Below are 13148 nucleotides of genomic sequence, written 5' to 3' on the forward strand. Positions count from 1 at the left end.
TGAGGAAGTAAATTCAGATATAACGCTGATATAAATGTAATGCCGCTGAAAGGGTTGCTAATATATAACCTCAGTGCCTGGCAAAAAATATTTTCTTTTAATAGTTTTCTTCACTTAACAGTTACTCATTTCAAAATGTCCCCCTCTAACTGTATATGTTCTGCTTTTGTGCATTGTGAGGGAAATTTATTCCTTTGACACAATTATTCTTTTAATGGTTATTCATTTGAGAGAGTTTCACTGTGTGAATGTACATTTTAGTTTGGTGCAAAAGAAATTCATTGTTTTGACAGTTTTATTCTTTTAACATTTATTCATTTAAATAGGGCTTCCGTCTGCTAAGCTGTTAACAGGAAAACTCTAGAAAGAGGACACTGCTTGTTAAATAAGTCCATCATGTTGGATGCTTCAAAGGAGTACAGCATGCTCTCTCATCACTAACATGGCACCTATATAAAAACTTCATTTATCTTTATAAATTAACCAAGAAATATCTTAGAAAGGCAAGAGAAAAATGGGCGCTAAACAAGGTTTAAATATGCTCCATTAGAGATGGTATCATAATTTTTGCATGTTAATTACCTAGCAGATGATTCTTCAGCTGCATCTTTTCACTGTAAAACATTCATCCCAGTGTTACACACTGATTGTTTTTATTCTTTTCTTTTCTTTTTTTTTTTTTTTTTAACCAGAGGGCAAATCCTCACCATTCAGTATTGTATAATTCTGTTTCTGAAAGGAAAATTTGAGTAGCTTTTTGCCATGTAAAGATTACGTCTTAGTTTAAACTAGTTCATGTCTCCGGTCAGTAGAGTCTAAACTATCCTCCCCATTGTTTAGACAGTTATCTTTGGATGGGATGAACCACCCCAAAGTTCTGCATTCACTGGAGAAGGAGCCTGGACTACAAGCTCAGCCTGGATACCTGGTTTCCCACTAGCTAAAGTTAAACTGGAAAGGAATTTGATCACCTGATTATACAGAAATCAAGAGCCTTCAGCAGAGAGTAACTATGAAAGATATCATTTAGCACGTGTGTAGGGGGAAGGACGGAAGGACGGAAGGAAGGAAGGAAGGAAGGAAGGAAGGAAGGAAGGAAGGAAGGAAGGAAGGAAGGAAGGAAGGAAGGAAAAACTCAAAGGCATCATGATACCAGATGAACCCAGGTTTATTGGAGAGAGATGTTTCACACATTAGAAATCTCCCCTATTAGTCTGATAAGAACCACAGGTAAAACAGCTCTTACCTAATTTTCAACAGTGTAAATCAGAAGTAATTCATAAGCTTTGTGGGTTTGCATCATTTATGAGAAAAAATAGAATTGGGCTCATGTTCTTTAAAGGGGAGTTCAGAGTTCAAAAAGACACTACACAAACGAATTCTGAAATTTTATGTGAACTTCCAGGATCTAGTAAAAACTGCACTTTCATTGAACTTAAGCTGTTAACAATCAACACGGGAAATAGAGAGGACTGGTACATTTATTTAAATGTATTTTTCTTTGTATAGTTCAAAGGCACAGTGTTACTCAATAAATAAGCTAAACAGCATGCAATAAGGCCTGAACAGTTAATGCCTCACAGTACATTTCTACCAATGACCTATGTACTGCTGTAAGAAAGAAATGAGAAAGCTTATATCTTAGGATATATTTAATCAAATAAAGAAGGCAAGTGTTACCTGATCATAGTAAATAAACTCAAGACATATTAGTCATTTTAGGAGCTTCATTAGAGGCACTAAGTAACATTAAAAAATTATACAATTCCAATGGAACAATTAAGATTTCTGAAATTTTGCAAAATATGATAACCCAATTCACACTGATGATGATGGGTATAATTTCTTTTAAGGAATTTCATCAGCTGCTCATATGTGCTTTTAAAGCCATAATGGTGGTCTCAATTTTTAAAGAACTATGGGTAGTACTGCTTCCAGCATTTTGCAAGAAATGATAAGGGGTGTTTAAGAATGGTTACTTTAAAATTTTTGAAAATTGGCTCCCTGGTAAAGCATACAAGAAGAGATTTACAAGAACTAAAACATTCTAAATCACTAATAACCTGGGAAATAGTAGAGGCGTATTATTTATGTCCGAATATTTTACCTGAAGTCTGAAACACATCAGGTTCCCTGGCATCTGATTTTGAGTTTTCTATTTGAAAAACACAAATGTTAACAAGATAATTCCTGTTTTATCTCTTAGATGATTTGTACATTGAAATTTTTACTAATCTGCAGAAGACATAGTGCTTAAGCAGCTTTTTATTCCATATTATTTTTCTTCTCAGCTTATGCTTTGTTTGACTTTTCCAGCTTGACTGTGGAATTCTCTGAAATGAAACTTGAGCAATTTTTCTTTACCACAGAGTGCTATGTTTGTTATTTCTGTTCTGATTTAACAGCCTCATGTCTTCTGCAGCAACTTATTACTATGGGGAAAACTTCAATAACTTGGACATTCTGTTTTGGTTTTTCTTTTTTTCCTTTTTGCTCACAGTTCCAAAGACACCTCCAGCTAATGTAAGTGGCAGAAGTGGAAGGCGACATGAATTAGTAATAGCATGGGAGGTAAGGGACTTTTCTGATTAAAGGTTTTGTTTCATGTTTACTTCTTTGAGGGCAAAGTAGAGAGTACTGTACTGGGGTTTCTGTACAGCAAATCTTGGCAAGACATGAACACAAAATACTGTTCTTTAAATGTGTTCTAAAGTTTCAAAGTAATGTGCATTTTCATGTGGTTTGAGTAGAGGGCATTGCGGTGAATCTAACCCACCTAGCAGCAGCTCCAAAGCTGTGCTAATTTATCAGTCTTTTCTTCCTGATCTATTGCTTGGGTTGATTTGACTTTTCTGGATCTTACGTCAATGCTACACCAGATGAAATAATATCTGAGGGAAGAGAAGGAAAGCCTAGTAACTTTTTTTAATCTTAAATTAAGAAAGAATTTTTTTTAAGTATTTCATAAAAATATAAAACTAAAGACCTGAAGTAGACCTTTATTTTGAGAAGATATTTGCGATGCAAGATGCAACATAGATGTATGACCATGCCAGTGGGCAACTGTAGGAGTGGGAGTTGCTTTCTCTGTTGATCATAAATAACACAGTAGAACAGAGACTTTTCTTGAGAAGTTTTCAAAACTTCTAGATTCATCATGAAGAGTTTCAGATTCAGAATATATACATACATACATCCATACATATAAAACCAAGAAAAATTCCACCTAATAAAGACATGGGGTTTTAATGAAAAAAGTTTTAGCCTCACCAACTTGAGGAGAGATTCAGATGGTAAGAGACACACAGAATTCTGACTAACTGCTTAAAATGGCAAATTTTAGGACATCTGAAGATGTCTTCTGTTGGCACGTCTGCCTTCTCCAACATCAGCTACCTGAAACAGCTGAAACAGAGCTGATTTCAGTTTTCTTTATAGTCTATAACTATAAACAGCATCATCTCTCCTATTGGGAGAGAATTTGCTGAATCCCAAACAAAAACATCAGGTGGCTAGAACTGTATCTGATATAAACTGGCCTAATCCCAGTCCCTAATAGGATATATTAGCATGCAGTATTCATATTAAGTGTGTTTATAGTGTTCCCCAGGTGACTGGAGTGGGGGACTACTGCAGTGTGTTATACCTCCCTGTCTGTCAAGGGTCAAAGTTTTCTTCCAAAAGAAACCACAGACCCATGGGTGTCCCATCCTGCAGTACGGATACAACAGACAGTTAAGAATTAGCAATTGCCATAACATAATTTTCAGTATACATTGTCTTTTTTTCCACAAAAGCTAGCTGATGCTTCTTCACTTATAACTGAGGAGTGCAAACTGCCATTAAGGCAGAAGTTGTCGGTCCTTCCCCCGTGTTTCTGATTAACTCATTGTTTCCATCAACACCCTGTGTACTTTCAGCACACTATTGTTTCACATACCTTTTAAACTGTGTAAAGTCATTAATCACATTAAGATTACAAAAACAACATGGCATTTCATCTGTGTTGAATATAAATTGTGAAGTGGGCATATTTACATTTTTTAATTGTTTGAAAGATTGCTACCATTTCTAATTATAGTCACTATCTCTTCAAGAAATGGTAAAAAGATAGAATAAAACACAGAAAAACATGCAATTAAAAGTAAAAGTGTTGAAGTTTCTACTAAAGAACTAACTCTAGTGCATTGGATAACACTCCAACAACTCACTACAGACTACCATGCTGTCTAGTGTAGCCACTGCATTTCCATAAGGCACAATCATAGTGTAACTTAGCATAGCTCCAGCACAGTCAGTCTGTGCTTTTGCAGGATCCAAAAAGTCTTTATGGACTTACACAGGCAATAGGAATTCAACAAAGTACTTTGAAGTCTGAAGAGATACTGAGATGGTATATGGAGACCTCAGGATTCAGGAAAAGACTAACCTACCTGGGCTCCTGAATTATACTCAGCAGGTTCAAACAAAATTTTATTCACACAACTTTAATTCACAGACTGGGTATTTAGCATTTGCAGTGAAATCCAAGGGTTCTGCTACTTCTCTTGTATTTCTGGCTTTTTTTATAACGACCATCTACTGCCAACTCCAGAAGTGTTGCAAAGAGGCGCAAGGTTCCTGCTTTCCAACTCAAATCACTAGATTACAAAGTCTGTCTTGGTTTTGCATCCTCTGCCTTTGGAGTCATGATTTTTTTTTTTCTTGGGTGCGCAGTGCACAGCTTCAGCAGGATGGGTAGAAAATGGTGTCTGCAAGCGAGGTGCCTGCTGATGAGACATTCACTTGCAACGTGGAGGGGAGAGGATTAAGTGTCCCCTGTGCCCCTGCTCTGATTCACGTGTTCGCTAGCTACAGATCTAGGATGGGCACTTCTGGAGAGGGAGTTTAAACACCCTTTTTTTGGCGTTTCCCATAGGCCTAATATGCTGACAGCTGTTAAACAAAACCTAATTCCTAAACTAGTCCATTGACTTTATAGGAAATGTAGGCTGTAAATTAGCATAAAAAATTCAATTCCTTGAGCTGGACATGTAAGATTTAGCTTTTGCAGTGCTCACCCTCTCAACAGATAAATCCCTGCTTACGGCAGATGTGTCCCAATTTAAGTGGTTAATTTCACAGATCCTCTGAGAAGAGAAAAGCAAATGAGATTTTTTTTTTTTTTTCACCAAGGCTCAGTTTGAGAGTTAGAACATTATACCCTTAGTTTCAAATTGAACCCTAGAACTTTAATCCCTAAGACTTGACATCCCATTTGGATACAGAAATTAGACAGGCTGGCACCTAAAACATAAGAAAGTCCCACTGTAGTAAGTGTCACTTACATCACATTTTAGACACCCTTAATAATATGTTGCTCTATATTTTGAACAAGGTCACTGGAAGGGGCTATTCCACTGATAGACCACTGGTTAAAGCTTTAACCACGAAGTAGGAGATAGAGAAGAAAAAATCCTTCTGAGCCCAAGAGAGCTTTTTCAATCCTAGGACAGTGACCTATCTATAGTGATTAGGTGAAGAAACTCTCTTACAAGGTTCCTCTTCAGAAGCAATTGTTCCTATGTGTTTCCAGGCACGATAAGTAAAATCCTATAGTGCAACTGTAAGGGATCACCCTCACACAAGCAGCCAAATTATGGTCAGCCACTGAGTGACTGCTTTCTAAATTAGTAAAACCACATCTCATCATTACCTGAACTTTATTTTTTAGCCAGTGTCAGAAGAGTTTCAGAATGGAGAAGGATTTGGATATATTGTAGCCTTCAGACCCAATGGAACACGTGGCTGGAAGGAAAAAATGGTGACATCTTCAGATGCCTCAAAGTTCATCTACAGAGATGAAAGTGTGCCACCTCTGACTCCTTTTGAGGTGAAAGTTGGTGTTTACAACAACAAAGGAGATGGACCCTTCAGCCCTATTGTGGTCATCTGCTCAGCTGAAGGAGGTCAGTTCAACATGAAGTTTACTTGTATATTATGAACTATATTAGAGCTATTTTTATATAATGTGTCCTATCATACCATGCTTTTTCAATCTTAAATTTGACACAAATCTTTTCAGAAGTGCTAAGTAACATTAAATATGTTTTGCAGAGAAGGAGGTGAACTAACTTGCCAAGGTTACCCAGAAAGCAAGTGACAAAGTTTAGCAATAGGCTTCAAGCCACATCAGTCCTAACCCCCAAAAAAATCTCTTTTAATGAAGGTTCATCCCTAATATGAAATCTGTAGTCTTAACTTTAAGCTGAGCTGCTCTAACAAAGCAAAGAAAGGCTGATATTTCCTAATGTTTCTGAGGTTCATGATACTTTTTTGGTGACTCAGACAACAGCTCAAAGACTAAATAAATTTACTTATGAACGTTCATTTCCTGGTTAATGGATATTAAAAGTGCACAGAATGCAATTTCTTATTTTTGTTTTTTTTTTTTTTTATATTATTTTCTCTCTCTTTTAGTTCATTAGTAAAAAAGTTCTGAATTTATGTTAATGTCCAGATATTAAAGGAATATGTGAATTATAGGAATAGTTCAGAAGAACAAATGAAAAATATTTCTTGAAAATTTCTCTGTCAACTTGATATAACTCTCAACAGTATTTTGGGGGAAAAAAAAGACTAATTGCACTAATAAAAGAAGTTGTTCTGTACTGACAGAAGCCAGTGTATGGAAATTTCCATACACACAAAAGGTAAATAAATGTTATGTACAAGAATATTTTAAGCAGCTCCATTACTGGAAGTCATATACTTCAGTTCTTCTTTACTGTACTTTCTTTGAGTTATCCCACTGTCTCCTGTTATGAGAATAAAATAAGTACAGTCCTAGTACAGATGGGAGGAATTTCATACTATCTCTACAGAAATGTAGTGTAAAGATAATGGTATTTCATGTGAAACTGGAAAACATTAAATGTTATTCCATATTAGTCCACAATAAATGTGTAATTTTGGAGCCATGATGTAGCAGAGATTATCTACTACTATTCTCTCACAGTAATTATAGAGGTTGGAAATCCTGTTTTTGCTAAAAGCAGTTCCAGTAATTTTTGTGTTCCACTGTTTGGATCAGCATTACCAAGTATTCATATTATTATAAAAACAATTACATTTTAAAATGTAAAAATTGCCCAGTACAACGTGGACATTTTTACAGTTGATTTCCCTGTTCCTCAATGGAAAATGATACTGTGAAACCGACGGTGATGTTTTTATTATTTAACAATTTCATACTCTAATCAGAAAGTTCAATAAAGATAGTTTTGCAAGGGAAGGGAGGCAAAACCTTAATGGATTTTTCTTTGAAATAGCAAAAGCTATTTTAACAAAAGCTGAATGCTGAATTGTAATAAGTAGTCCTTTGCTTCTTATTTGGACAAGATTGGAAATGGAATAATCAGTAATATATAAATCAATTTTTCTAACATTTCTTTTAAAATATGAACTTTACAAATGATCTTAATAGAATTATTAAAATTAACTTTCTGTCTGTGCTTTCAGAGACTGTCTCTAGAAACCAACTTTTCTGATTATAATTCAGTTACTTGAAAGTACCTACCCATCATAGTTTTGCTAATTCAGCCTCTATATATGTCTGTACATTAGAGTTTCCTTTGGTAAGAGGAATTCTATGGGGCTAAATACATTATAAGACTTATATTTGAGGAAAAAATATGGGATGCTGTGACAATACAGTGCAAAATTAATTTATAAAAAGCTTTTCTCCAGAATAACCCTAGGTGATATACTGAAAATATAAAGGAATAACGAAACAGTTTATTACAGCTAAGTTCTGGGCAATATAGAGACTGAGGACAATAGATATTTCAGCACGCTATGAAAAAAGGAGGAACTGGTTTTGAAAGAGGCATGGACTTTCACACTTAAGACGCTAAACAACTGAAGGCACATTTTTCTCAAGGATTTCTATTGAAGAGGAGATATTAAATAAAGATTGACAGTACAATATATTATGGTCCTAGGGCTGATCCAGCAAACCCTTAGCTTACTTGCTTTTCATCACACACTCAATTCACTGCTCTGCAAACATCTAGAATAAAGGCCTAGGATAAAATTAGTAAAAGTTAAGGAAACTTTACGTTACATATCAAAACGTTCCCCACATCTACAGATGGATATACAATTGTTTACTGACATAACAAATTTTTCTAAGGAAGTCTAAAACCTATCGCCTCTGCTAAGCGCACAGGAAAAAACCCGAATTTGCATAGGACAGGTTCTGGACAAGGAAGACATTTCTCATTTTTGAAGAATTAATGCATCTCTCTGTTGTGTATGACTGTGACTGCATATTGTGTGCTCTCTGATCTACACTCAGAGTCCATTTGTGGTGGCTCTGAGTTGTGCCCAGGCAAGCAGCTTGGCAGGTGGTATTGTGTAAGATGTTCCCCTCTGCGAACACAACTGATTGCCCTCTGACTACATAAAGTATCTCTTTACGACCTTGCAGCAAGTAAAGAATCTCAGAAAACATGAGCAAAACACTGAGTGCTTTTCCATAAGGAAATAGAGGGGCTAATCCTTTTATCTCTATCTCTAAGTCAGATATTTAGAAGATAATATGTTACCAATAGTTACTGAGGGATCAATGATGGTGATAACCCAAAGTTGAAGGGGGCAAAAAGCCTAACTGGTTATAGATGTTTTAAGATGTTTCTTCTCCTACATTGGCCTTTTGACTTCTTAGGAAACATCACTAGGATACAGCTCATGGGAGACACTATCCAGGAGCTAAAGATGCAGATGAATGTAGTGGAGGAATAGAGAATAGAATAGAGAAGCAGATAAAAAGGATGTACAAAACTAGCTGGATAACCCAGGAGGAAAAAAAGCAAATGTAACCCTCTGGAAAAGGTGGCTTAATGCAGTAGAAAAGTTTGAAGGAGGAGTCTTTCCTGGAGACCTTAGGAAAGGAAGAAAACAAACAATCAAGGAGAGAAGAAGAAAAAGAGAGGTCAGATGTTTTAGTGAAGTAAAAGAGATGATGAGAGCCAGGGACCAGTTCTGAAGAGGGAATGAGGATGATACACAGAAGATGCAGGACAGAAAAAAAGATACACAATTATCTTCAATAACACAGAACCGAAGGACATAATGGACATGTTCCAGCACCAGGGAAAGACAAGCCTGAACCTTTCATAAAGGAACCCTTTAATAAGAGAAAGAGACACCGGAGCACACGGAGAGCATAGCAAGTTAGGCTACCTGCCAGAAGAAAGGTTGAAATGTGCAGGCCTGAGGCTGAAAAGGAGCATGAACAGAGCAGGGAGAAATCTTCTGACTGTACTTTCTGCCAGCAAATTAATAGTATAAGATTCATGCTAGAACATACTGAAACAAAGCACTGAACTTCAGCGCAGGCACAGATGATTTTGATCCATAGAGAATAAAAATTGTAAAGGCACAAGATATTGAAAACAAAACAATGAACAAAAGCAGTGTTAAGTACTGTTTGTTTTAACATTTATATATTCTTTAGGGATTTTTCTTGATGACTACATTCCACTTAAATACGAGGGGCTAAGAATGCCAAGACTACTAATACAAGCTTTCAGTATCAGAAAAATCATATGCAATCTCTTTGTGTGGTTTTAATTCACTGGAAGAGGAAAACTGGGAAAATCAGAAATGGAGATGGAACTATGAGAGTGTAAAGGTATGATTGCAAGAAGATGGAAAAGGCTGTACTGATAAGAGTGATGGTCAGGTAGGCTTGCTTTAGCAAGCATGACTAGGCAAAGTACGAGGTACACAGGAAAGCCAAAATAAAAGTAAAAATGGTTGGATGTCATAACATGCTGATGATGTGATAACATATCAGGAAATACAAAACCAGTGTTTGGATAAAGCAGAATATCCTTGGGTCCATGCCATTTCAGAAAAGGGCAACTAAAGAAACTGGGAGTTGAACTAGAGGGCAGTTGCTGATGGCCCTGATAAATTTGGATGCTGAGAAAGACCTTTCTAATTTTAGATAAATATTACAGGACACTGTTATCCATGAGAGAATTTAGCTGTTCAGAGTAGTTTGGATAGTAAATACCACTAATGACCTTGTGTTCCGGCTGTGACAGCTAGCAGATTCTTTATCCAGTACTGACTAACAGAGGAGAAACAATGGTATTATAGTCTTGTTTTGATGAATAATTAAGACACTATAGAAAAGCTGATCATAACAAATAACAGTGGAACAAGTCATCATTAAATAGCAGGAAATTATTTAATAAGCTGGAATGAACAGTTGAGACTAGAAATGAAAGTGTTTTGGAATGACTTTGAGCCAAAGGTATAAAATCCACCTGAAGTTTATACTGCAAGAAATGGTACATTTCTAAGGCAGTACATTACATCTGAGGATCTAGAGATGTACCCACTAAAGGATATTCAGAATAAGTAAAAACCATACATAATAAAATCCAAATAATGAAAAGAATATGAATAACACAAGTATTGCCAAAAATGAAAAAAAATTTTTAAAAGTTAGGAAAGTATATAAAGCAGGAAAAAATGTGAAGTAAGGTGTTGATATTAAAGGTAATCAAGGAATGGACCAACAACAATGAAATACTTTATAATTTATTTTGAATAAATAAGATGATATAGACAGGATAGCTAATAGGAATGTGAGTCTGCAAATTTTTACATCTGTAGTGAAAACTTCTGGTATTGTCAAGTGCTTGGAAGTTCAACCCTTTCCAGTTTAAGCAATGCAGAATGTGTTGTTCAAATGTACCATAAATGAAATTTAATCTGTTCTTCTGTTCATGACTGCCATGGGCGGTGAGAGCTAGTGCCCTTTATATGCTTAAGGACTTGGGGCAAGATCTTTTCCATCCCAAAATAATGGAAACAAATAAGAGTTGGCAAAAATAAATTTTAGTTAATCTATCAAAAAAAAAATTCTATATAAGTACGGGAAAAAAAAATACCTTTACCACCAGACTTGTGAAAGGCTTGGAAAGCTACTGGCAGCATTTCTTAAGGATCAGTCTTAGATCATATGTGTTTAATATTCATAATGCTAATAGAAGAGCTGGTCATGACATTGCTGTTATTACAACTTCAGGATGCACTGTCAATACAGAGAAGGATCTGAACAATCTATAGGAAAAATGTGAATTACAGGACTAGAGGAAAAGGAACATGGATGACATACAAGTGCTAGGTCAAGTACATAAGGAGTAATAACAACCCAGTCCATTACAAAATGGGAACCAAATAGCTAGAACCTACACACAAGAAAGACTCAAAAGTTTTCATTTGTATCAGGGCATCATTCTGACAAAACTACCACAAAGCTTTGCTAAAATCTTATCCACAGTTCTCGTTGCTCATGCTCAACAAAGAACTCAAGATGATACAGGTTCAAAGGACTAACAGAATCATCAGGAAATGAGTAGAAACTAGAAGAGCTTGTTGCTTTTGTTCTAGTAAAAAAGGCTGAGTTTGGATAAGATGATGTCTGCAAATCAGGGAAATTATTAGGGATGGTGAAGAGCTTTTAAAGGTAAAGGACAATGATGCTACATCTTTTTTTTTAGCAAATAAAACAAGCCAGCCGTTCTTTATCCTTGAAGCCAACTGGCCAAAAAGAGTTCACATCTGCACACTTGAACACTGTCACTCTCCAGACTGTGGCTGCATCCAAACACCTCCTGGGAACCATCCCTGGCCAGGCACCAGCATATTCCTGGGTATATTTTGGGGCAGCACTAATTGGCCAGAATCAATACTTCACCACAGATCATGCTACCTATTTCATGCTATGGACAACCGTACGTCCAGGCTCAGGCTGGTGCCTTGTCTCCCTGTCCCTGTTTAGTTTACAAGTATAGACACAGCCTATGAGCACAAGAATAAATACGAATGAGAATACATGTAGTATAGAAATAGGTGAGAATATAAAAGGAAATAGAAATAAGCTTCTGGGAGAAAGAGGGAACCCAACTGGTTTCAAGATGAGTTAGGTCTTTTATAAAGGTTTTTTTTAATGATTGCCACTATGGGGGATACAGAATCAGTTCTGTTAGTTTCAGTATCTACCTTCTCCTTCAGGCATCTGACAAAATTATCTTCACAAAAACTGAACATTCTATAATTTTGATAAACAGTCTAGTGAATACTACTAAAAACTTCTAGATATGAAAAAGAGAGCCTTGAGCAGTACAAGGTAAAACCTGAAAACTCTCAGTCTTGCTGTTTAAAACCTCCTGAGGGACCTCAGATGCACTTTTGTAATACATACAAGATGTAATGATACTGCACAGAGCTTTGTTCTTGCTTTGTATGGATTTGTACTAAGTCGTTGAGCCAATGGAGAACCAAAGCTCTCAGTTATCTGAAAGGCAAAGGGCCATATAACAGCCTTTGCAATTTTGTTCCTTCATAACTTCTTAAAGTTTTGCATCAGGGCAGCTAGTGGATGATGTGATATTAAACAAGACACTGCAGAGTGAAGGATTATTCTGGTTAGGCCCATCTCCCCTAGCTTTTCACCCTGAGCCCTTATTTAAACAAACAAATAAATTACCTTTTCCTTTTCGTTTAGAGGAAAGAATATGCAATTACACACTTTTAAAGACAGCCTCCATGTCTTTAATTAAAATCTTACATTCATGAAGTGAAGTCCTATGGTTCATTTCATAGCTAAAGCTGAGATCCTTGGTGTTTAGGTGAACCTGAAAATTAATAAATTGGCATATTAGCTGTAAACTACAGTGGATTATTTCCTGTTTCTGCCAGCTGATCCATCAGGATTAGATCCTGTAAAAGTTCAGCTAGAGCTGTCTCCACTGATTTTTTTTAATAAACAAAATCACAATCCTGACATGTAAGAGTTTATTAAGCATTCCTTTGATTAAAGCCACTAGGCCCCATGGGAAGTCAGATGTGGAATCAATATAATAGGTGCTCACGTGCTCCTCACGTGCTGACGATAACTCTGGCTGCTGTGTCACTTGGTGGAAATGAACCATTTATATTCATGAAGACAGCAACGCTTCTCTGAACTTTTAATCTAACAAAGCCTGAATGTTATCAGCCTGTTTGTCCAACTTCTACTCATGTGCCAAGGCAAGTGAGCCGTGTGCAGGTAATGTGTAGGTAAAGACTTCATGGAATAAGGCAGC

At 36.3% G+C, this 13148-nt stretch overlaps 1 protein-coding gene across 2 annotated transcripts in view; it reads left to right on the plus strand.

Moving 5' to 3' along the window:
- The window catches only part of CNTN5 (contactin 5), a gene marked incomplete at both ends in the record, with an annotated part of 363298 nt that overhangs the window by 333930 nt on the left and 16220 nt on the right, over nucleotides 1-13148 (plus strand). For both annotated transcript variants that reach the window (XM_082305015.1, XM_082305016.1), the window contains 2 exons: nucleotides 2501-2571; nucleotides 5714-5948. In XM_082305015.1, the coding sequence (XP_082161141.1) occupies nucleotides 2501-2571; nucleotides 5714-5948 (306 nt within the window). The remainder of the gene's footprint in view (nucleotides 1-2500; nucleotides 2572-5713; nucleotides 5949-13148) is intronic.

This window comes from Platalea leucorodia (genome assembly GCF_965183815.1).
Source record: "Platalea leucorodia genome assembly, chromosome: 2".
NCBI lineage: Eukaryota > Metazoa > Chordata > Aves > Pelecaniformes > Threskiornithidae > Platalea > Platalea leucorodia.